We start from the raw sequence: 25313 nt of genomic DNA on the forward strand, positions 1-25313 counted from the left end.
AGTCGGTCTTGAATCAAAACAGTTCTGATTTGTTAATAATTCACTAACCAAATATTATGACTGAAATACTGGGACACTGGTAAATAATCAGATGCAGAATGGAACTTCTGTTGCATTTAGTCTGATCGTAGAAATGGAAAACACAAATAAAAAATGTAATTTAGCAAGTCATCCTGTCCTATCAAATGCCAGCTGTTTTCAGGGTTGTAAGATAGAATGTTTTGTTTTTCCCCTCACGTCTTTAGAATTCAGGGACTAATTGGAAAGCAATCAAGCTACTTCACATTTTCTACTGGCAAAGAAGTGTATGTCACCGAGGATACATTTGTTCATTCAATAAATATTTGTTGCACACCTATTATGTGCCAGGAATTTTGTAAAGCACACAGGAATGGACAATAGCAGCAGAGTCTCTATATTCAAGGAACTTACCTGCTAATATGGGAATGAGGGAATAGACAATAAATAACCAAACAAACACACAGTATGTCAAGTGGTGAGGACCCTAAGGGGTAAGGGGATGGGGAGGGCTGTTTGCTTTAGAGGGCATTAGATGGGCGAAGCAAGAGAAGCAATTCATTGAACTACACTTGAGTAGCATCTGCTTTAAAAAAAAATGCTCATTGCACTTTTTAAAATTAAACAAAGGATTCCATTAAACAATCTTCTCCTGATTTTTATCTGCAGTCACCAGTGGTGGACAAGCTTGAATTTATTAAGAAATAACATGAGTACAAAAGAGCTTCACATATTAGGTATTGAACTTAGTCACTTTTGCTCTTGTGTACATGTATCTAATATTTTGTGGTTTAACTATAAATTATATTAGTTATCAAAGGCTGTAACATATACAGATATCATAAAAACAAAGAAATACTGACTTTTCTTATGAAAGGTATTATAAAAGATAATAAATTTATTATACTTGATACATTACAGTAGTCCCTATTTATCCACATGGGCTACATTCAGAATGATCCTTAGATAGGACCAAACTTTGTATATACAGTGTTGTTTCCTATACATGCATACTTGTGACAAAATTTAATTTATAAAATAGACCAAGGAAGAGATTAGCAATAATAATAAAACAATCATAACAATGTACTCTAGTAAAAGTTATTCAGTTTATGAATTGTTTTCTTCGGGAATTTTCCACTTAATATTTTTGAACTATGGTTGACTACAGGTAATTGAAACCTGGTGAAGAAAAACTACAGATAAGGGGGACTACTGTATTCTACATTTACTTTAATTGAATAGGCATCATCATAAAGTGTTTTTCATTTATCAGATGTTTTATGATACCTTAACTTGTTTAAGTATCACAACAAACCTGTAAACTAAGTTATTGTTTTCATTTAGCAATGCAGAAGCCTGAGATTCAGAGAAGTTAATTAATAGGTAAAACATTCTGATTTCACATTTCATGTTTATACTGTCCCATTGTCTGCAAACCCCAAACAATATGCATTAGTACATTTTATAGCAAAGTGAATTTCTATATTTTCAGACTTGTGAAATAAATAAAGACTTGTGGGACGCTTTAATCCATCTCTTCTGATTTTTAAAAAACTCTACATTATTTTCTTCATTAAATGTGCTCCAAATTACAAAGACTCAGGTTTTCAGACTCAAGGAAAGTCTTACTTTCAACAGTCAAGGGTATGGAATGCTAAACCCTCAAAAAGAAATAAGTGATTAATTATAAATGCTTGTGGTGTTACACATCTTATGTGAAACCACAGTGAAAGTCACATGGAGCCCTGAGCGCTCTGCTTAGGGAAGTAGCCTAAGTAAAAGATCAATAGCGAGAGTGTATTCCGAGTGAGACTTAAAGACATGACTCTTCCACTTTTAGCAGTCTACTCTTTTTCTATCTGTCTGACCTACAGACCAAGGGACAAGTTTGACTTCAGAGCTTTCCTTTGCTTCTCTCCTTCTTCCCTCCTTCCTCTTTTTCCTGTTTCTTTCTTTTGCAAACCTTAATTGCAACAAGAATAGTAAAATCTACCTAAATGAAATACTTAGTTTTTCTCTTCAATATTTATTATATTGAAATGTCTAGCATCAGTAGTCAGCTGAAATGTATGTACAGGTATGGATAAGGATATTGAAATAACAAGGTTTATTTCCTTCATTTCCAAAAATAAAAACATGAAAATGATACTTTACATTGAATAAGTCGTGGGGAAAATTCATAACTGACATACTGTTAGTTGTAATATAAGATTGTAACAAATAAAATGTACAAGATAGTTAAAATGATAGAAGAAGAGGAAGCAGAAAATAAGAGAAGAAAATCTACTGAACTTATTCCAAAGTTTTAGCAGAACCATAGCATATGAAAGGGCACCAATTCTGGTGCCCTAACTTTTTGATTTTTAATTTTATATTATTGTGGTAAGAACACAACATGAGATCTACATTTTTAACAAAATTTTAAGTGTACAATATACTTGTCGACTACTCTAAATGCTGGTTTTTCTTGGATTCCCAGTATAGCCTCAGATAGGTCATTGAATCCATTCGTACTTATTTCTCTAAAATAGAATAGCTTCTTAGTAACTATTCAAGTAATTAAAGAAAAACTTTACAAAAATTTAAAGTAAATTTACAAATATTTTAAGTACATTAACATTATTCAACAGCATAAAGTGTTAAGAAATGTCAACCATAACCAACCTCCAATATGTTTCATTTTTGGAAAACAAAATGTCATGTATAAATAGTAGATTTCAAAATAATGGCAATCTTTGGAATGAGTGAAAAAATACTATACTTATATTAGGTTTGGGCAAACTCCTTACTTTGAGTGTCTAAAATATGTAAGCATTTACCCAGATACTAGTTGCTCCAAGAGGTATAAGCTGCCTGTCATTATCAACTAACATTTATGTCCTGTGTGTTTAGATGAAGAAACAGTATTGCATTCAAATGGATAATGTTAACCGTAATTTTACTCTCTGTCTCTTGCATGTTCCAGCCTACATTCAGAACAAAAGAAAGATCCAAATTGCTTTCATATGAAAAATATGAGTACAATGCCAAAGCCCATCAGGGACGTTTTCTCTTATATTCCATCTGTCTTCACGTTTTATGAGAACTAAAAGCCTAATCAATAATTTAACAAGCTAATGGACATATTTTTAAACACAATGGACTCCTTCTGAAAAGGGGCAAACCGTCAGAGCCACAGAGGCAAAAATGGAAACTGACTGCTAATATTTAATGCTGGTCGTGAAAAACGCCATGTTAGGGCACGAGTACAGGGCAAGCTGACTTAAAGTGGGGCACACCTCTTCCTGCTCCACACAGCTGTTGCTTCTTTCTGTATTTGTTATCATGCTACTTCCTATGAACCACATATCTGATTCCTGTTTAAAAGGTTTGATGTTTTAGAGGCATTCTTATATACAGAACTAAGCACTTGAGTTTTAATAAATATTTTAAATAAAAATGAATCCTATAAAAAATTCTAAATTCCAATTTAAGGTACTATATAATATATTCTGGCTATTGATATTCATGACCACAAAATTTACAATGACATTGTATTTGTTATACAAGTAAGAAAAGCAAGAAAACTATTCTGGCACTGACAGTGAATATATCTGAACTCAACCTAGAGTTGAATATATCTGAACTCAACCTAGATGCTTAATTTTACAGAAAAAAATAAGATCTTTAATTTTTATTTTAGTTTTCCTGTTTTTTATTTTCTTCTTCATGTATTTTGGATATTAGCCACTTCATAAAAGAGACAAAAGTAAACCATTATTAGTCACTAATTGTGTAGCTTGGAATTAAAAACTTGGCATGAGAGCCACTTGCCTGCATTAATGCAGCAGTATCCTGTTTGTCACTATGACAGTGTTTTCCCCTCACTTAATAATTGTCCAGAGTTCATTTATATTTACCAAACCCTCTATCATCAAGATTTATACATTACCATATTTGAAAGCACCATTTTCCTTGAATCGACAAATGATTTTATTCCACAATGGATTTATTCCACAGATCATATCTTCTCAAATTTGGCTTATGCATAAATATTATGGCTCAACTATAATATTATGGTTGGCAATCATGTTAACAAAAAATGTTGTTTTTAATGAATAATTATTTGACAAGAAGCTTACCAACTTATTTTTATATTATTGCTGTAGACAAAAGGAAGAATTAAGGCTTGTTTTATGTTTGACCATAAGGGAGTTGACAGCCTTGAGAGTTGAAAGAGAAACACCTATGGAAGTGCCAAGAACAAGATTAGGCAACCTAAGGGTATGCTTGGTGACAGAAGTAATGTCACCCAGACCTCCAGGCCCCTTGGGAACCCCCTGCAACTGACTGTTGATGTTAGCATTTTATGTTTCATTCTTAAAGTCATCCACTGAACAAGATGTCCTTGCCTCCTTTTGTCCTCTGAGAGATAACTCTGGTTATATGAATCAATTCATATCTCTGAGCAGGAATATTTCAAGGTACAATGAGTTGCGCATATGAACAATTTGCACCCATGCAGTACTCTCATATTTTCTCTAAATGATATTTTGGGATTATTAAGTAAAAGTATTCTTAACATATAGCAATGAAATAATAAACAAAATAAGTAAACAAAAGGACAGGATAAGTAGAAGATGCACCATCATGTTAAAATAGTAGCAATATATTATAAATTTGTGGAAAATTGCTGCTATATCCTAGTGCATATTGTTTGACTTCCTTTATGTAGGCCTCAAACCACATTCATTCTTAATTTATCTTATTCTCCCTACACTCTTCAGAATATTTTTTTTCTTTAAAACAAGTCAGTTGTCCAGAAATACTAAAACTAAAATGCTCTGTCTGCACAATAGGTGCTTTTAGCAAGCCAGATATGCACAGTTAAGCTGTGCCTGCAGAATTGTTTTTCTTAAAGTGCAGTCAATTGACCATATACCAGAACTAATTTGTTTCTAACCAGCAAGGCATGTGCACATGCTGCCCCATACAACAGTGATTGCAACTGTAGTGTCCAGGGTGCTTCTTTTTATTTTCAGCAAAGGGAAATTTAATTGCACAAGCATGCCTCAGCTTAGAACCACATAACATCTCCAGACTCTGCTTCCTTCCACAGTCAGATTTTCTATTTGCCCTGCATTAAGTTTTATACATCCTTCATAAAAACAAAGCTTAGTCTCCTATAGAAAATTCTGGAAAAATTACTTAGAACTAGTCCACTACAAAAATCTTTTAATTACGTTAATACCTCAATGAAATGATCACATGTATTTGCCTGTCATCTAAAAATAATCTTTACAATACTCTCAAAGTAGATTTTTTAAAAATAATTTTGTCAGACTTTAGGTGTTCACCAGAGCTTTAAAATTCCATCTTAAAATAACAGCACTAGAGGGCAGGTGGTAGATTTCTAGGACATGTTATATTTCTTTAGGCACTCAGCCTGTAGCCTGTTTTTTTTCATAATAATTTCAGTCCTGGGAAACTATAATTATCTTGAAGCACACTACTTACACTGTCTTATTTCTTAATTACAGTAGTGACATGAGATAAATGCATACTTATTGGGATCAAATGCATATTATTTTGTGGTGATTATAAAGAAGTTCTCATGACAACAATTGCAATTATATGGTCATCAACTACTGATACTGTTATGTTCTAGAAACTCTAATTAAGTCCTGCCAAGAGAACATTTCCTATTCGAGATAAAAGAGCTAAAGGGTGAGAGAATGGCCAATGCAAAAACCTATGACAGATAACTCGAGCTTGTTCAAATGATCCCATATGAATCTCAAGTAATATTATTATATCATCTAACATTTGGGAGAGTCAATGTAAACTTCTACCTAAACAAACTATATAAAGAATATTCTTCAATATAGTCTCTCTTTTATGATCTGCAAGTATAAAGTTTGAATATACCCAAGGGAAAAAGTGGACAAGAAATATGACAGAAATGATATTATATCCAAAGATAAATTCTGAATCTATTGGTAGCATTGTTTTCAAATACTATAATTCATTGTCTTAAAAGTTTTAATTTAGGGGTCAGTTTCCATAGTAGCCCTTCTGCAGATGTAAAGGTTGCCTTGCCCACCACCCCCCAAAAGAAAGAATTTTTCATTCAGGATTCCAAAAAATAATGTATCTTTTGTCATTCTATTTCAAAGAAGAAAGAAAAACTATAAGTTACCAAGATAATACTTTCATCGTTTTTTCACTGTCTTCTATAGAAATATGTACTTTATCTTTTTTGTAATGGAGAAAGGGAAAAAATGATGGGTGTCAGATTCTATATATGAATATGCTTGGGTGGAAGGTCTCAGGCATATCCTGTGTTGGAAGCGGGAATCTGGCTTCCTGAGTTTGAATTCCTGTGCTGATGCTCTCTAGTTGTGGACTTCAAGGAGTTATTTAACTGCTCTGAGTCTGTTTCTTCATCTGTGAAGGGGACAATAGCAGGACCTCCGTTGTAAGAGCATGGTAAAGATTTAATTCTTCATATATGTAAAGGGCTTAGAATCATACCTAGGACATAGTAAATGCTTTGTAAACTTTAGATATTCATTTTGTAATTCTGAAAAACTAAGGGTGAAGGGTCATGTTCTCATCTTCTTTTTTGCTTTCAACTATAATGGGGAGTGAATCTGATAATTTCAAGAGGTTTTCCTCAGAGAATTCTTTTCAGTATTCTAGTATGACATATGGAAAAACACTGCCTTTTCCAAACTAAAAGGGCATTCAAGGAAGGAACTTGGTATCTTTTACTTATAATTCCTTTCCAGAGTATCGTTTATTGAATTCTGGTGCAAAGTAATGCTTTTTTATTTTGAAATAAAAGGTCTCTTCTCTGGGCATTTGCAGTTATACAGTGACATATCTTCTGAACTGAAGGTCATCAGTATAACCTTTACTGCAGAGAGTAGCCAGCCGGGTCTGCAACAAAAAATGGTATTGTAATGGCACTGCATACCCATTTTTATTTCCAAATAACCCAAAATAACCACATCCAGCAACATACTCTCTTAAAAGAAAGTATGTGAACAATATTACCAAACCTTAGCTTTTGAGACACTTGACTTTTCTTCAATATTTACTGTTCAATTTCAAATTTTGCATTTATTCTACTATTATTAATTGTAACATTTTATTTTCCTGTTTTATTAAATAAATTAATGAAGTACTTTATTCTATTACATGATTGCTTTGAACGTTTATAGATTTATATAATTGGTAGTAAATTTACTTTTAAACTATTTGTATTTTAAAATAACTTGACATGTAGGAACAAATACAAAATATTGTTACAGAAAAAGAGCTCTTTTTTAATGAGCTGCAGAAGTAATCTCTGCAATTTAGATCAAAATTATGTCATTCTCCTTTATTTGGTATTTTTAATTCCTGTTACAATGCCTGATAGATTGTAAATTAGATTATCACTATAATTACATTCAGAATTTTGGTTGGTCTCTCCAGAACAATCTATATTTCGTTTTCCTTAGTTTATATACACAAAAGAACAACAGTAACTGAAATGCCATATAATTTTAGAGTTAACATTGAGGTTTAAAAAATTGTAAGAAGTAGAGGGGGTAGAGAGAGAAGAGGGGAGGGAAGGGGAGGGGAGTGGGGATAGTAGAGGATAGGAAAGGCAGCAGAATACAACAGACACTAGTATGGCAACATGTAAATCAATGGATGTGTAACTGATATGATTCTGCAATCTGTATACGGGGTAAAAATGGGAGTTCATAACCCACTTGAATCAAAGTGTGAAATATGATATGTCAAGAACTATGTAATGTTTTGAACAACCAACAATAAAAAATTTTAAAAATAAAAAATTGTAAGAAGATTAGTGAGTATGGATAAATGTAATCAATTTCTGTGCAAACATTATTAGTTTTATGAAATTAAATTTTTAACTGATACATTAAAACATAAAAATTGAACACATTACTGGGGTACTATGTGATGGTGCAACAAATATATATTGCATAATATGCAAATCAGGTATTTCCTCAAGCATTTATCATTTCTTTATGCAGAAAGCAATCAAAATCCTTTATTGCACTAAAAAATCTCCATTAGATAATAAACAAGTATACTAAAGTCTGATTCTATTTCAAACTCTGTGTGTGTTTGTGTGTGTGTGTATCTACATCAGAAAATATCTAAACCAATGTTTTAATTTTAGAACTGATCTGATTCTGATGCTTCAGTAGTTTGAAAATTACTTGATTTGATGATTTGATGATACTGATTCCATAACAGGGAAAAAACTGATATTGAAAATTTACACTATACTTTGGATAAGCAGTGAGGGAATGCCAATCTCAATAACAACTTTAAGAGTGAATTTAAGTGTTAGTTTGATGGAGAAATTAAATGTGGGTCCTTCCCTATAAAAAGATAATTGTACTTCCCATGAAATTCCAAGGTAAGGTGACATGCTTCCTGGAGATTTTGCTGCCACTTTTGAGCTTAAGCAGATGATATTATGTAGTCATTTTTATCTATCTTTCAGATCAGTATTTTCATGACCCATTTATCTAACTATGGAAATGATCGTCTGGGGTTGTATACCTTTGTGAACTTGGCCAACTTCGTGCACAGTTGGACCAACCTGAAGCTGCAAACTCTGCCTCCAGTGCAACTGGCTCACAAGTACTTTGAGCTCTTTCCTGAGCAAAAAGACCCTCTCTGGCAGGTAACATTTAATATTCTCTCATGGGGTAGAGGGAAAGAAACTAGCAATTTGTGACTATCTAATATGTGTTGGGAAATCTGCCAGATATATTAAAACTGACATTTAAACACAAGCTGTTTTCCTATCCAATAATAGCCTCATTCTCTTCTTCAACAATATTTTTATTTGTATTACATATTAAATGTTTGCAGTTTTTATTTCTATTCCTGGGTTATTTGTTTGATCAGTTTGAAAGTTTTGCATTGAGGATGCTGTTATATTGTTGGTGTGCTCCCCATGCCAAACATTTGACTAGTTTGCAGCATATATACTAACTAGCAGTAAAATGGTTAGCACTCAAATAATTTAATTTAAAAAATACTATCAAAAAATGGTTAGCACTGAGTATTTGGGACATAGAAACCAAGAATCAAGATAATCTAAGACCCTGTAACTAGATTCTAATCTGTATGTTCAAAATACAGTACATACAAAAAAGGAAAAGCAAAGTTTTCCCTAGTGCCCATAAGATTTAGTGTCTCCTTAGCATATCTTCACTTTTCTTTAAATCTTACTAATTTTTCACTAACATTAGACCTACTAATAAAGAGAATTGTCAATTTTAGGATTTCTTTTACCGATAATTCAACTTCACGTGGGGCCACTCAGCTTGGATGCATCAAGTGTAAACTAACTGCTAGCAGTTAGCCAGGAAAATGCTGCCTCCCACTCTCCTAGTTCTTTATGCATCAGATTATATCGACCCACACAATCAATAAGCTGGCTACAGAGAGCAGATCAGATGTTCCCCTGCTAAGCAGTCTCTAGAGAAGTAGTATCATCATTAATGAGAAATTACTGCAAAAACAGAATTTTTACTACCTCTCTCCTCCTCATCAAGATTGTTTCTTCTTTTTCCATAAATCATGTTTCATTTGACTATATCTTCACAGTCAGGAAGTCTTTTGACATTTTTATTGAGCATCTGCTATGTGTAAGGCAATCTACCTGCTCTAGAGCATACAAAGAATAAGATATGACACATTCCCTCAGATCCTGTGTAGGGTTTGTTCTTTTCCACTATCATATTTTGAAATGTGTTTTAAACTGACTGCTCTGCTAAGTCATGCCATATTCTGCTGACTTATCCAGTAGACACTGGCCACTTGTGTTTACACTGAACTGCTCACGTTAATTCTCTTCCCTTCAGATAAGTTGCTTGGTTTTTGGAATACAACTTAGACAAATAGAAACAATTTTTTATGAGTGTGTGGAGTCACATTAAAAGATGATTTTATAAAGGCAAAGCATTATATCCCATAAATGATGATTATTCAATGGCTCACATGCTTTTGTAAAATTGATGAATCATTGATCGTAAGTCACTTATTTTATTACATGTTTATATATGAAATATCTATAATTTATGTTTCAGTAATAATAGAAAGCAGCCAAATTATCAAAGTTTCAGACAGATGGCTGACATAAAAAGAATCAATCAATGGCCTTCAACTCTCTTTTCTTTTGGAGAAAAGAGGTTCTGGTTTTAAAATAATGAAATAAATTGTCATATTTTTTGAACTTTATAAAATAAAAATATTTATGTATTAATATTGTTTTGCTATCATTGAAACACTTCTTTACAATGGGAATATAATCAAACATATGGCTACTCCAATATGATTTGGTTAAGATAATGATTCTAAATACTGATTAAATGTTTTTTACATATAAAATTATCCGATATTGTGCTAATGAATTAGGGATACAATATAAAATTGAAATAAAAAATGGGGATGGGGTTGTAGCTCAGTGGTAGAACAGTTTCCTAGCATGTATGAAGGCTTAGTCCCCAGAACTGCAAATAAATAAATAAGTAAAGAAATAAAATTAAAAAAAAAATTAAAAAAAAAGAAATAAAATAATAATAAACTGCAATTATTCTTTATAGAATTATGATATTTTGGAAGGTATAATTATATTATAATATTAACATTAATATTAATTATTTATCAATAAACAATTGATCATAGCCTCAATAAAATAATACATTAATTAAATAATGAATATACCAATAAAATTAATAAACAAATAAAATAATTAATCAGAAACTATTTCATAGAATTTGCAAATTTTTGTTACTAATGTTCATATAAGTTTAGGAATATTCATATATATTATCATAGCAATCTATTGCAAGAGTATTTAAGTTACACTCAATAAGAAATGTTTTTATTGAAATATTCCCTTTGCTACCTTATGAATTATATTATATATATTGTTTATTTTTACCTAAAAATTAAATAAAGTTGTAAACATTCTCTGCTAATAAAAGTGTCACATAATCTGAAGTATATTTAACAAGAAATAGAAAATAGAAGAGTATTAAGTTCAAGAGAGAATTTAGATGCTTGAGATTTTAAGAGCAGTCAACTGATTGCAGCAAATTGGATAAACTTTGCCAATTATAAATGATGTCCAAAAAACTCTAAGTGGTGAAGTAATGACAAAGTGCATAAAACCTTTATTTCTTTTCCTTGAATATTATTTCTTCTTTCATGTTTATGTCTACAATATGGAACAGAAAGCTGAAGGTATTTCCTTTATACAATAAAAATTTAATTATTAAAAAGAACAGATAAGCAAACTTAGCATTTATTGGTAAACATTTTATAGTCCAAATTAATCATGACTCTGGAGTTAGGAGAGATAAATATGAGGACTCTGTCATTGTTACATACTGTCAAAATGAAATATTCAGATACCTTTTTGTGTTCATGAGGAGTTCTTATTTAGTATTATTCTCTTTTAAAAGTAAATCAACTATTATTTTTCTTTAGATTTTCAATTCACACTTTTTTATTACCACAAATAGAAATAAAAAAGTGCAAAATGGTAATCTTCACATCTATTGAATTTTCTTTAGTTCCTTATGTAAATTTTCATTAGCACCAACTACCATATATGTGAGGCTGCTTTATCACCTAATTAAAAAGTGCAATGTGAATATCTGCCATTGGGCTGATAAGTACAAACAAGATGCATCTGTGCTCCTCTCTCACGGGAAATTGATTCTTCTAAGGCTGATTAATATAGTAGTGTGTGCTGCGGACACACATGGAATGCAATCCCTCGACTGTTTGTTTGTCAGTTAAGCCCCTCCTGTGTAAGAGTCTTAAAATTATGCTCAAAGGTAGTTATTAATTCATGTCCCTTACTGTTTTGACAGAGTAATCATGCAAACCATGAAAGAATAGTTTCTTCTCCAACCCCCCCACCTCTCTCTCCCTCTCTCTCTCTCTCTCTCTCTCTCTCTCTCTCTCTCTCTCTCTCTCTTATTATAGAAACCAAAACCAAAACAGGGAGGCGCGGGAAGGTCAAATTCTTGTGCATTCCCTAATCGATGCTTTTAAGCTCTCAAGCTGTCAGGTTAGCTCAGTCTCAATCTTCACTCAGTCACTCCGCAGACTCACTATCAACAAATATGCCAAGTGTGATGTGGATTCCTGCCTGCCCGTGTGACCAGGGGAATTCTCAAAGAGCTGCAGCTTCTCTTGTCCATGCCTGTGTCTCCAGGGTTAAAGAAGTGAGAAAGTAAATCACAGTCTGCTACCCTTAGGTGGTTAGCACTTTTGTTGATTCTAGCCGTCAGAGCATCCAGCTCCAGTGAGAAAGGATGAGATTTGAATGTCTGTGACATAAACAAATCACAAGACCTAGCACCACACAGACTCTAGGTTCGATTAATATGTGTCCAGTGAAGTAATGAATGAATGCTGACACGGAGAGTTATAGATCGAAAGAGCAGAAGAAGTTGGAGACATTTAGCCCAATTTACTCATTTGAGAGAAGAAGTGGATGTCAACTAGTGAGATGTTCTAAGTCAACTGACTTGTTAGACATGAGCCAGGACCAAAGTCCAGGTTTTCTTTTCTTTTTCTTTTTCTTTTTTTTTTTCAGGTTTTCTTATTCTTACTCCAGTACAGCTTCAACAAAATGGTGGTTTTGCACTTAGAAAAACAAACCCACTTCTATCACCCCCTTCATAGAATGAAATTTCAGGGTTATGCTTTCGGTGTGCATTTATTCACCCTGTACTTTTGAAGGACCTACATAATAATAAGAAAGGTCTGTACTTTCATGGAACTTGCAAACTGTAATATCGCCTTGTTTTAGTAATGAAATGACATTGTAAATTTGTCTTCATATTTATTCCTCTCTTTAGCACTCTATAACATTAATAATTGTTACTGCACTTATCACTCGATATTGCTTCTGCCTGTCATCTGCTATCTCAACCAAACCTTGAGGATCAAGATGATGTTTATTTATATTTATAACCTAGAACTTAACATAGCACAATAGCCTCTTATTAAAGTATCATAACAGAATAAGCAAAGGAGAGGTGTGCAAAGAATAATAGAAATACAGCACTTGTTTCTTAGAAGTCAGAACGTAATGGGAAATAACCTTGAGGAACAGGTTAAAGACCACGGGAGAGCTTTGGAACCCACCAGTATCATTTGGATTTGATTGGCAATATGGAGCAATTAGATGTACATTCTACAGGTGAGAGTGAATTGACAAGAGAAAAATGTTAGTCAATATGGATAATAGGAGAAGACTTTTTTTTTTCAGGACAGGAAAGAAAAGAGAGGTGGGCTGGGGTTGTGGCTCAGTGGTAGAGCACTTGCCTAGCACGTGTAAGGCTCTGGGTTCGAGCCGCAGCACCACATAAAAATAAATAAACAAAATAAAGGTATTGTATACAACTAAAGAAGAAAAGAAAAGAGAGGAGAAGTTATAAAAACAATCTACATATGAGAGAAGTAGTCCCTAAATAGCTTCATGGCTATGAAGAGTAAGACTGTCAAATAAAAAGTGATAGAACTTTTTTGTAGGAGAGAAATAATAAGGAAAAATTATTAGAGAATAGTTAACCCACAGCTAGGAAAACCAAAGTACTACAATTGCATATTTTTCATTTTGATTCATTGCTCTTTTGGCTTTTCCAGTGAAATGGTCAGTATAATTTTTACCACTTCACAAATGACATAGTGTGAAACAGATTTCATTATCATCTAAAATATTTTTTTCTAATCAAAATTTTAAGTTTCTATTATACCATGCTACATCTCTATTCCTAACTCAATAACATTATGTTTCTTAACTCAATAATATTATTATCATTGAGGAATGTCCCTCAAATATGAAAATAAGTCCTTGTGATTTTAATTCTTTAATTTACAATGAAGCAAGTCACTGTTCAGATTATACAAGAAGGTCAGATATTGTGACATCCCCAAATAGTGACATAAATCTTAGAGTTTCCATTTCTTGTCATTCAATAGCAAACATGTTCTTGTCAGGTATCAAATTTTTCACACAAACCATTACTGAGTTTCAGTCATAGAAAAACAACTTGCAGAGAGCTCCATAAAATATAAAATATTATAACACTTTGATACTTTCTGAACTAAAATCTTCATAAAAATATGTTTATAAAAGGATGGAGAAAAAATATATTTGAGCACCTCATTCAAGTAAAAAAAAAGTGTTCTTTATAGAATAGTGTGCTTTACAGAAACTTCTAATAACTTAATGTCATATGATGAACTAATTACACTATTCAGCCATCTAATCCATAATAGTTTGGAAATTCATTTTTTTATATTGACTTGGTGATCTGTTCCCTATAAAGATATTAATAAAAACATGAACAAAAATATAAAGTACTACTTGCTGGAGGGTGGAGTCCTCTGTTTACAGGTAGAGCTACAAAGCAAACATGCAAACATTTTACTATGAGGATATTTCTTGGAAAAAGGCCAATAGTATTGGTTTATTTAAGTAAACATGGGTATAATATGATGAGGAAAACAAAGATGTTTAGAATACACCACAGAAATGCTCTGCTTAAAGCCATACTCTTGAAGTTGTCACCTACCCAAACACACACAGAGCTAAGGCCCTCCAGCTCCAGCCCAGAGGCCGGCATTTATCCTTATCCATAATTCAGGGTACTTTGGTAGAAAAGTCTGAAAAATGATGAGACTTTCATGTGCCACAGGAGTTCTATACAGAGAGCATCCATTATGAACCAGTGCACTCAGCAAAGGGGAGGCTTTTCCAAGATACCAAGGGGCTAAATGGCTTTCACATGGAGGACAAAGAGAATCGGAATCCTGGTAAAAAGATGGGGTTTGTTTCAGAGATTTTCCACATGCATTTGCTGATTAAAGTGTTGAGAATAAACATCCCTTGCCGCTTAAAATGCCTCAGTAGTGCACATGGGTTGCATTAGGCTTAAATGACAATGAAAGACAAAAAGTTGGAAGTCATCAGCCTGAAAAAAAAAAAAAAAAAGACTTGGAAAAGGGTGTTTGTGGAAATGACAAAGCAAAACTTAATAAGCAGGATAGATTTTAAAACAACACAACCATTTAGGGAGGGATAAAAGGTAATTTTTAAAATCGCCTTTTATAGCATTCTTCAGACAGTGAGGTCAGAATAGCAAAAGGCAAGCCAAGGGGAAATGAGGAGGAAACCAATAACCTCTAAAATGTTTGTAATTAACAAAATCATCCTTTCACTGTGAGCACCGGGTGTTTCTAAAGTTTCAACTATTAAGCTCTAGGTATGTCCTAGTTATCTGGAACAGGCACATGATATGGATGGGGATAATCAATCTTGAACTGAGAATTCCTCAGTATCCTTGTCAATGAAGGATGTAGAGAAGAGATGAGCAAAGCAGGTTGGGGTTTTTGTTTTTGGTTTTGATTTTGGTTTTTAGAGGTAAAAGGGAAATGTAGGCTTGATGAGATCTAATGAAAACAGAAGTTATTTTCGTGCATCTATAAAAACATGGACTTCAAAATAAAGTAGGTAGTATGGTGTTTGTTTTTAAAAATCCATGGTTTTAGTTTGATTACAAATTTGCAATTTTTACTTTTGGAGAGAAAAAATATGGGTGCTTCTATCCTTCTAAGTAACATAATTTCATGAGAATTTATTGCCCTTTCAAAGCCTTGACCATCGCTTCAGGGAGTCTTCTGCCCACCTTATTTATGTCTTCTTAAAAGTAAATTTGCCTCATATATTCTTTGTACAAAACTGCCCGTATCACCTTCCCTCTGTGAGAGCTGAGTTACATTCATTTTCACTAGACTGATACTATAACCAGGTGCTGCCTAAAGCAATAACAACTGAATTTCTTTTTTAAAAGTTTAACTATATCTATAGTGCTGGATACTTAAAATGGTAAATTATGGTTTAACATTACTGAAGCTTCATTTTCAGAGGGAATGATCAGACCAGAGAATGAAAAAGGATGAATGTAATTGCTTTGTAACTTTTTGACTTTTAAAATTAAAACAATTGAAAAAGAACAAATTATAAAGGTACAGGGGAACCCTTAAGCTTTTTTCGGGGAAGATTCTTTGACCTTCATAATAGTCTCTCTCTCTCTCTCTCTCTCTCTCTCTCTCACACACACACACACACACACACACACACACACACACTTTATTTAACTGCCCAGACAATCCCAGCCTAGGAATCCATATCTGAAACCAACTTGCTAGGTGACCTTCAGCAAGACCTGACTAAAACACCTTGCATCTCAGCATCCTCAGCGGTAAAGAAGGGATAATAATATCTGCCTTTCCAGACTGCTTTGAGGATTAGTAATAATCTATGTCAAGCAAGTGCCTAGAATATAGAAGGTAATCAATAAAAGTTGGATATTATATTTGCTGGTATTCAAATATTCAGACAACATAAGGAAAGTCAGAGTAGGGAAAAAATCTGAACAAACATTTCCAGAATATAAAATAAGAAATGCAAACACTCTGCTAATAAAGTTGTGATTATCAGACAAAAGGGGAAATATGCTGGCAAAAAGGGTAAAAGCAGAAATACAGGCATCTGGAAAATCTTCAAATAGCACAATATAGAGACAGCACAGTTATAAAGAAAGGCAATCTGCTGAATTTGAAGAATACAAATGCCAGGGACTGTAAAATACCTACAGGAAGAAGAGAAGTAATGTAAATTTGATTATTAGCAATAAAAACATTTGGAATAGCAAGTATTGTAACAGCATCCCAATAATTTTATTTGATAGTTTGCTCCTATAGATATAACATCTGGGAAAGTACAACTAGATATAACTGGCATCATTGTTTACAAATAAAGACATGTCTATCCGTGTTCTGTGTGTAAAGAGAAAAAGAAAACTCTTTTTAAGTTTTATATTAGATCTGCCTATGTCTGTGAACATTTATTTCACCAGTTTTGCAAGAAGAAATTAGAATGAGAAAGACATGGATACTGCAATAAAGAAGATAAGTGGCCTCATTGAACATATGAGAAACAGGAAAGATCTCACAGATAAGAGTTTGACTTTCAACAATGATACCAAATAATCCATTGGTTCACTCTTCTACCTTTGCTAAGCATAAAGAAACCTTCTGAGCAAATGAATAGAACACCTACTCTGATATTTGCCCTTTGCTGAGCTACGTGTGGGGAAATTCAATAATTGTAGGTCGTGGAAAATACATTCATCTTGCCAAACACAATTGAGGAATGAAGTTCTTTGCAAATAAAGCAGTTATATGATACTGAAGTGATGGCATGAACACTTAGAAAGAACTAGCTTCTAGTGAAGGACAGAGCTGGAGATTTTCAATTTGTGTGTGGGGGGGGGGAGTTTCAGAAGCAAAATTTCTACACAGTTCATATTATGTTAATTTTTAAACATATGTCAAAATTTGCCTGTGCCTATTGCTAAATATTTACTGTGTCTTTCCTAAGTCAATCAGTCAGTCCTCTGGTATACAAACATTTAATAGGCACTGCGTGTATTATTATAGCAATGAAGAAGACAGAGGCCTTGTCTTCAGAGAACTTAACATTTTAGTTGAGACAAAAAATGACAAAATCATGGAATTTGCAGGGAAATGGGTGGCACTAGAGCAGATTATGCTAAGTGAAGCTAGCCAATCCCTAAAAAACAAATGCCAAATGTCTTCTTTGATATAATGAGAGCAACTAAGAACAGAGCAGGGAGGAAGAGCAGGAGGAAAAGATTAACATTTAACAGAGACATGAGGTGGGAGGGAAAGGGAGAGAAAAGGGAAATTGCATGGAAATGGAAGGAGACCCTCATTGTTACACAAAATTACATATAAGAGGCTGTGAGGGGAATGGGGAAAAAAAACAAGGAGAGAAATGAATTACAGTAGATGGGGTAGAGAGAGAAGATGGGAGGGGAGGGGAGGGGGGATAGTAGAGGATAGGAAAGGTAGCAGAATACAACAGTTACTAATATGGCATTATGTAAAAATGTGGATGTGTAACCGATGTGATTCTGCAATCTATATTTGGGGTAAAAATGGGAGTTCATAACCCACTTGAATCTAATGTATAAAATATGATATGTCAAGAGCTTTATAATGTTTTGAACAACCAATTAAAAAAGAATTACTAGGGATAACAACTATACTATGTAAAGACATATACACACGAAGAAAATAATAATATAAATACTATAAATGAAGAAATCATGATGGGAAATCATCATAGACAAAAGTAGGAAGAAGTATGATCATCAGGGAAGACCAGCTGCATGGAGTTTTTTTTTTTTCTTTATTTGATAGTTTTTATTAGCACATAGGCAATAATTGAATTGAGACCTGAAATGATAAGAAGTGCTGAAACTATTGACTGGATAAGTTGCAAAAGCCAAGAAAATCATTCATAAGTTGAACTAGGGTTACACAGGGGCCTCGTGATCATCTGGCAGGGTAGTCTATATCCTGAAATCTGTGGAAGAAACTCCAAGGTATTTCTCTACAAAGCAACTCACACATTCCTGAAGTCTACTCTGACTTGTGAAATGAAACTTTTCCTGTGGAGGGTCAGTCAACAGAGGTGCCCAGGGATTTTGAAAGTGGTCCAGGAAGTCTGTTCTTCAGATGGATACTTGCAATAAACCAGTCTATCAGTACAATTAACCTCTTCCTTTTGCTCCAGTTGCTTTACTAATCTGGACAAATGGAAAGAAAGAGCCAATGTGGAATCAAATAATAAACATCCTCTTATATACAGCATAATTTGATCATTCTAAACTTATTAACCTATTTAAGGCTTTTGACAACCATATGAAGTAGAGACTATTGACCATTTTTATAGTTAAGAAAACCAAGATCCAGAGAATTTAGAAAAAGACTTAAGGCATAGGCAGTGTTCCTTTTGAGCTCTTGCTCTTCATGACTGGCCTAGGCTATCCCTATAAATTAAGTAGGGGAAGCTTATGGTGGACATTAGCTTAAACCAGAACAATCAAATTTAACTGTGAATTGGGGTAAATATGAGCATAGTATAGAAAAATTAATTCTTCAAAGATTCAGAGGCAGTCATGGATTTTTCTATGAGAGTGAATACAGTATAGCTGAAGCAGCAGGTTGGTGTCAGCAGTTGTTAACTCAGATTAGTACCAAAGTGTCATCCATGAACGGGTTTAAATTGTCGCTGATACACCATGGGACAAGAAGCTCATGCCAGACTGTAAATCAGCTGTGTCACTAAGCACACTGGTTGTTTCAGCTGCATTTTATTTTTATCTTGTAACAGGATATTGTCATTGAAGCAAGAAATTCATTGATTCTCATTCTGGCACAAGCTCTTTACCTACTCATAGACAAGTACCTTGAAATATATTGAGCTGGAGTACAGTGACGTTGTAATTATGACATTCAAAAAATCCTTGGCTAACTAACATGGAAATGTGTGTCTCACTCACATAACTGCCCCCCAAAGTGGACAGGCAATCTAGGAGACAGACAACTCTGTGCCACAGTCCCCAGGCCAACAAGTTCTTCAATATATGGCTTCCACCTGAGTTCAAGGCACAGGCTGCAATTATAGCCATGTCACAGATGGCAGTAAGTGGGACAGGGGAGACCCAGGGAGAGTGGCTTTACCTTAAGAGAATACTTTACATTATTTTGACTTCTTTCCAATGAACTGCAATTATCCATTTAAAGAAAACTAAAGTCAATAGAGATTGTGAAGTGTGGTCCCTTGCTAGAAACCTATATACTAAGCAAAATATGGATGTTCCAATATTAGCTAAAGGAAAGGAGAAAGGAGAATTGTTTAGTCTTCTTGTAACAGTAGAAAACATGGTTAGAGAGTTAAACTAAAGCAGGACTATGCAGGATTTAAAAATGAGTACTGAATCCTAAATTTATTATTTAATAGAGTATAAAATATTTCTGTTGAAATACAGTATTCAATAGAAAATAGAAATAACAGTTAAAATAAAAATCTGAGTTATGCAAAATTTTAAAAAGAAATGTTGAGTTTACTAATTTCTAATTAACTAATTTTGTTGTCCTTTCTTATGACAAATTTTTAAAAATCCAAGATATATAAAATCTTTTCCAAAGTAAATTCTAACATAATGCAGCTGTCTGTATGTATACATTGCTAGCCTTTTTATTCTGTGCTTTATGCTTATTCCAGTGGGAGTTGAGGATAGAAAACACATTTGTATCAAGTGCATCTTTTAATTTCATAGAATGTGAATGGTCACTGCCCGTAAGTAGTGTTCTTTAGAAGCAGAAGCTGAGAGAAGGATTCAGCTGTAAATGATTTATTGAAGAAATGTTTTCAGGAAAAAACTATAAGGAAGTTGTGTGATTGAACAAATAAAGGGAAAACCCTGGGTGAAGATGTGTTCTTGGCAAAGTATCACCTTGACTTGGTCTTCAGGGACAGTTAGTCACACAATTGCTTCACCTCAAGACCAGCAGGTCTGTCTCTTGTACCTTTGCATCAGCCACCCCTTGAGAGTGGGGAGGGTCTGTCATAAGGCTCTTATCCACAAGCCCAGGATCATTCTCAATCTGCCCCACTGAAGGCCATTAGCTGTTGAGGGGTTGGGAGGGGGCAGATAGGGTAAAGTTGCACACACACACAAAAAAAGATATTTTTACTGTAGAAAAGAACATCCACCATAGTATACTCCTAGTTCCTGTTCAGATCCACTTGGTTTTTTATTATGGGTAGTCCCCCAAGTTTTTCTAAGATTCTATGAACATAACCCCTGGAGAAACTTAAAGGAAAAGAGTTATTATGAGAAAGTATAACTGCCTTGCTGCATTGAGTCCTCAAACTGAAAGCAAATTTTCTCCCACCTTGTCCCCTCTTCTGGATTTCCCTCTCCCTTGGCTCATGCTGTTGCTAGAAGCTGTGCCTGTGGACTCGGCTAGTCTCAGAACCAAATCAGTCCCTGTAGCTGTAGTTTGTTCCACTAACTCACCTCTTACAAATTGCCCCAAGATATGACAAAGAAAAGGTGTGCTTCAATAATAATAACTTAAGTTGTGAAGCAAGGAGCTCACTGTGGTGACTCTGTTCTGGTTGTCACCCAGCATTTGTCAGACAACGGTTGCTGTACTTTCCCATTTACAACCAAACCAGGTGCGGACATATTGAGCATCCTAGTGGATTATTTGAGTGCTAAACACAATTCTCCTATTCCCACTGTGTGGTAGCTACACTGCTTCCTCATGATGATCCAGCTTAATCATCTCCAGGAGGATGATTCATTTCTGTCTGCTAGACTATTGGCACAAGATGTCCAAAGTGACCAGGCAGAAATTACACATTCCAGTCTGGTCATACTCCTACCAGCCCCCTGGTGGGAGTTTTCCTCCTCAGGAACTAGAACTCCAAGACACACAGAACATGAAGTCATGGAAATGAAACTACAGAATGAGAGTGATGGTGAATAGGTCTGCTCCTATATCCATTCCTTCATTCCTGAACTTAACTATACTATACTTTGGAGACATGGCACCAGGTACTAGCTTTCTATTTAAAGAGTCCACTATATCTTCAAGCAGGAGCCTCAATTTCATCTTGCAATAGGTCTTTTCACTAGATAGTGGGATAAGTTGAAGGACCAGTGACTCTCATGGTCATATGTTCATCACCACACTTCCTTTACCAGAAAGTGGCTCCTTTTATCTAAAAAAATATATATTATATGCGGTAACATGTCAATGAGTCACTCTGTGATGGCCAAGACTATGTGGGCAGAGAAGGTAAATGAATATTTTCAATATATGTCAGGACTGATCTGGATGAATCACTGCCCTTTTCAGGATGGAAGTGTCCAATATAATCAATTTCACACTAAGTGACAAGAAAATGCTATTTCTGGGATTTACAAATGATTTCTGTTACTGTCAGGTCAGATATTCAGCAGCAACAGTAAATTGAACAGACTAGAGGAGAAAAGGCCCATGCATGCTTCCATTTTGTTCCTATGGCTACTGCATTCGTGAGCCCTACACATCAGCAGTGGGGTAGTGAGAAGAAAGGTTTGGTAACATCTGGTAATACCTGGAACTGGCTGGATCATACTGTCCATTTGGTTGTTTAGCATCTCTTCTACATTGGATACTCTCTGATTGTACATTAAAATACAATGCAAATTCTCTTTGCTCACTCTGGATCATAGCTATATTCACATGCCTCTTCCTTAGCAGTTACAAACCATAATCTTCCTAGGCTGTTATTTCAAGTTGTATGGCCAACTTGTCCTATGCTGTTCATCACTGCTGAATAGTCTGTCACATCCTTACCTTTGGCTGCTTACTACTTTATCCACATACAAAAAAATAGATGACAAGTACATTGTCCAAAATTCTGCCAATTGGAGGCATTAGCCAATGTTTTCAGGACTCCCTTCCCTAAAGAGGGCTACAATGTATCAGGAGTTCACAGGCTTCTACCAATACATGAGTCAACCCTTTCATGATCCACGCTTGGATTTTTCCCTCTTTGTTACCTAGAAGAAAACCTATCATGAAACTACATAAATAAGCAGATGGAAAGGTATCAGTGGAACAGTGTCCAGTGACATAGGGACAGGAGACACTTATTTATAAGCTCTCAGCATGAGGCCAATCCCAGATGTACCACTCTCATTGTACAACAAATTGTTACTGGACACACCTGAACTTATTTGGTGGATTTGTCAGTACCAGTTAATGATCAATAGATATGACAACATGATCACATGAATGACCAAAGATAAACATTGTCTTCTGGAGTCCAACATAAAATCAGAAACTGTTGTTTGGATTATTTTCTTTAGAGGGTGTACCTTATTACAGAACCTTAGGTGTGTACATTGGGTTTTTATTCAATGGCTTTCCAGAAACTCCACTTGACACAGATGCCATAGTGTATCAAAGTCTGCCAGGATATATGGGCCAAATGTAATGGTGGTTTTTACCTCAGCTTTACCCTGCAAACCCGTTCCTTACTCTGGGCCCCATTCAAAATGTTTCATATCAAGCGATAATTGTTTCCGAGCAATACTTTGGCCTGCAAAGCCCAACGAAGTCTATCAATCACTGTGCTTCCTTCTTAGCAATAAGAATCATAAAGTAAAGCTGGAGTTGTATCTCAGTGGTAGAGCACTTGCCTAGCATGTGTTAGGCACTGGGTTCAAATCTCTGAAACACATTAAACAAACAAACAAATAAATATGACCATCTACAACTAAAAATATATTTTTTAAAAATCACACAGTACAATAACTCACCCTTTGTTATGGACAAGATGTCCAAGTGAGTTCCAGATGCCCACACCTCTAGGAACTTCAAAGGTAGTAGACTTCAAAAATTTTATATGATTGTTTTCCATCCTCTGAACTGTAGGCAGCCAGAATGCTTGCCAGTTGTCCAGTTAACACCATGTCATCAATATAATGGGCCAATGTTAGGTTTTGCCAAGTGTCAATATATTTCAGTTCCTTTCAGGCTATATAATGATACTAAGAAGAATTGATTTTAAAGCCCTAGTTTTGAAAAAAAAATGCTAAAATTTTAATTGAGGAAAATAATTCTTCTCAAGCATTTTTAAAAAAATTGTTAAAATAAAATTTGAGCTGGGCATGGTGGTACATGCTGATAGTCCTGTTTACTTAATGGGCTGAGGCAGGAGAATCACTTGAGCCCAGGAGTTTGAGGCTAGTCTTGACAACATAGTGAGACGGCATCTAAAAACAAATTGATAGTAATTATTTAAGGAAAAAAAATACTTAAATATATATTTAAGTAATATCTTCCTTTAATGATTTTTACTTTCTTCTTTTTAAAACAAAATTTCCAAGTAGTGTAGATGGAGATTTAGCAAAGTAATTATTGAGAGTTTAAATGGAATAGAGATTAATTTTTGTATACTTTAATTGAACTTTGGAACTTGAATTGTAATAAGCATTTCTAGATAGATCTTCAGTTTTTAATTGGATAAACATATTCTGTGTTGGAATAGAATGCTGAGAAGTTTGATATTAGCAAAATGGTCAAAGGAATTGTAATTAAAAACAATTCATTTGACTGGAACTATCAAGAAATTTTTGTCAAAGAAAATCCCTTTGAATGGGAAACAACTGAAAATATTTATATTTGGCCTCTAATATTTAGATGTTTCCATTAGAATTGAAAATGAGCTGTGAAACTATGACAAAAGTCTAGTTAAGGTTTCTAATAGGCAGCTGTAAAACAAAACCCCCTGAATAGAGTAGTATCTCAGGACTTAGTACCCAGCCGAACATCAGGTGATGACATTAGAACTATCTGATGCTGAGCTGCAGGCTTGAGGTGACAGAATACGCCAATCCCTTTGTAAGAAAAGGATTTGGAAATCAGAGAACCAGAGTAGGATCTAATGCCTGGCTCTAGGGGATCAGACAAGAATTTGATCTCACCTTTTGAAGGATTGTTAGGGAATAGAGACAGTCCTGCAACACTCAGTAGGATTTACTATTCTTCCTTTTTGCAGAATCCATGTGATGATAAACGACATAAGGACATCTGGTCTAGGGAGAAAACTTGTGACCACTTACCAAAATTCCTTGTGATTGGGCCTCAAAAAACAGGTAAGCACAGTCAATTGTGCTACTTGCTTTATTATTATTATTATTATGCAAACTATTTTTGTATGGCATCATGGGACCAGGTTTTGCTTTGTGAAATTTTTTGACATCCATGCAAATTCATTATTGAATTGCTTTTCTTCCCCATGAAGTCCCTATATGCCAGGAACCTCATGAAGACCTTAATGTTGCCATTAGATTTTAAAGCTGTTTCAAGGTACACGCCCAATTTTTGAAGATTTTGAATTTATGTGTCACCTGACTTTTAATTTTTACTCTTTATATCTTTGCTAATTAATTCCTGAATTAAGGTATGAAAAAGTGATTTGAACAGACTTAAGCTATTTTATGCTGCACATGAGCTTTGAATTGATTTTTGTCCAGAGCCACTGCCATGGTTGCTTTCAAATATCTTACATGTGTGATTTATAAAAATAATCAATTAGCACTAATATGCTTTATTTTCTGATAAACCTGAGTTTTACCAGCCATTTTTTCCTTGGTATTTTCTCATGCATTAAAGGACAACTGTAATAGAACATGGTAAAATAGAGTGCAAGTATTTCACCAATAAGATGACACTTTCAATTAGAATATTTTATACTTTCTTCAGTATGTGACAGGTTTATACACTTTGCTCATGTCCTGATTAAT

General features: G+C 34.3%; 1 protein-coding gene across 1 annotated transcript in view; it reads left to right on the top strand.

Moving 5' to 3' along the window:
- Positions 1-25313, top strand: part of Ndst4 (N-deacetylase and N-sulfotransferase 4) — a 241619-nt gene that overhangs the window by 197506 nt on the left and 18800 nt on the right. Inside the window, exons 6-7 of the mRNA XM_027935447.3 lie at positions 8534-8716; positions 24566-24662. Coding sequence (XP_027791248.2) covers positions 8534-8716; positions 24566-24662 — 280 coding nt within the window. The remainder of the gene's footprint in view (positions 1-8533; positions 8717-24565; positions 24663-25313) is intronic.

Source organism: Marmota flaviventris, chromosome 7 (genome assembly GCF_047511675.1).
Source record: "Marmota flaviventris isolate mMarFla1 chromosome 7, mMarFla1.hap1, whole genome shotgun sequence".
Classification (NCBI taxonomy): Eukaryota; Metazoa; Chordata; class Mammalia; order Rodentia; family Sciuridae; genus Marmota; species Marmota flaviventris.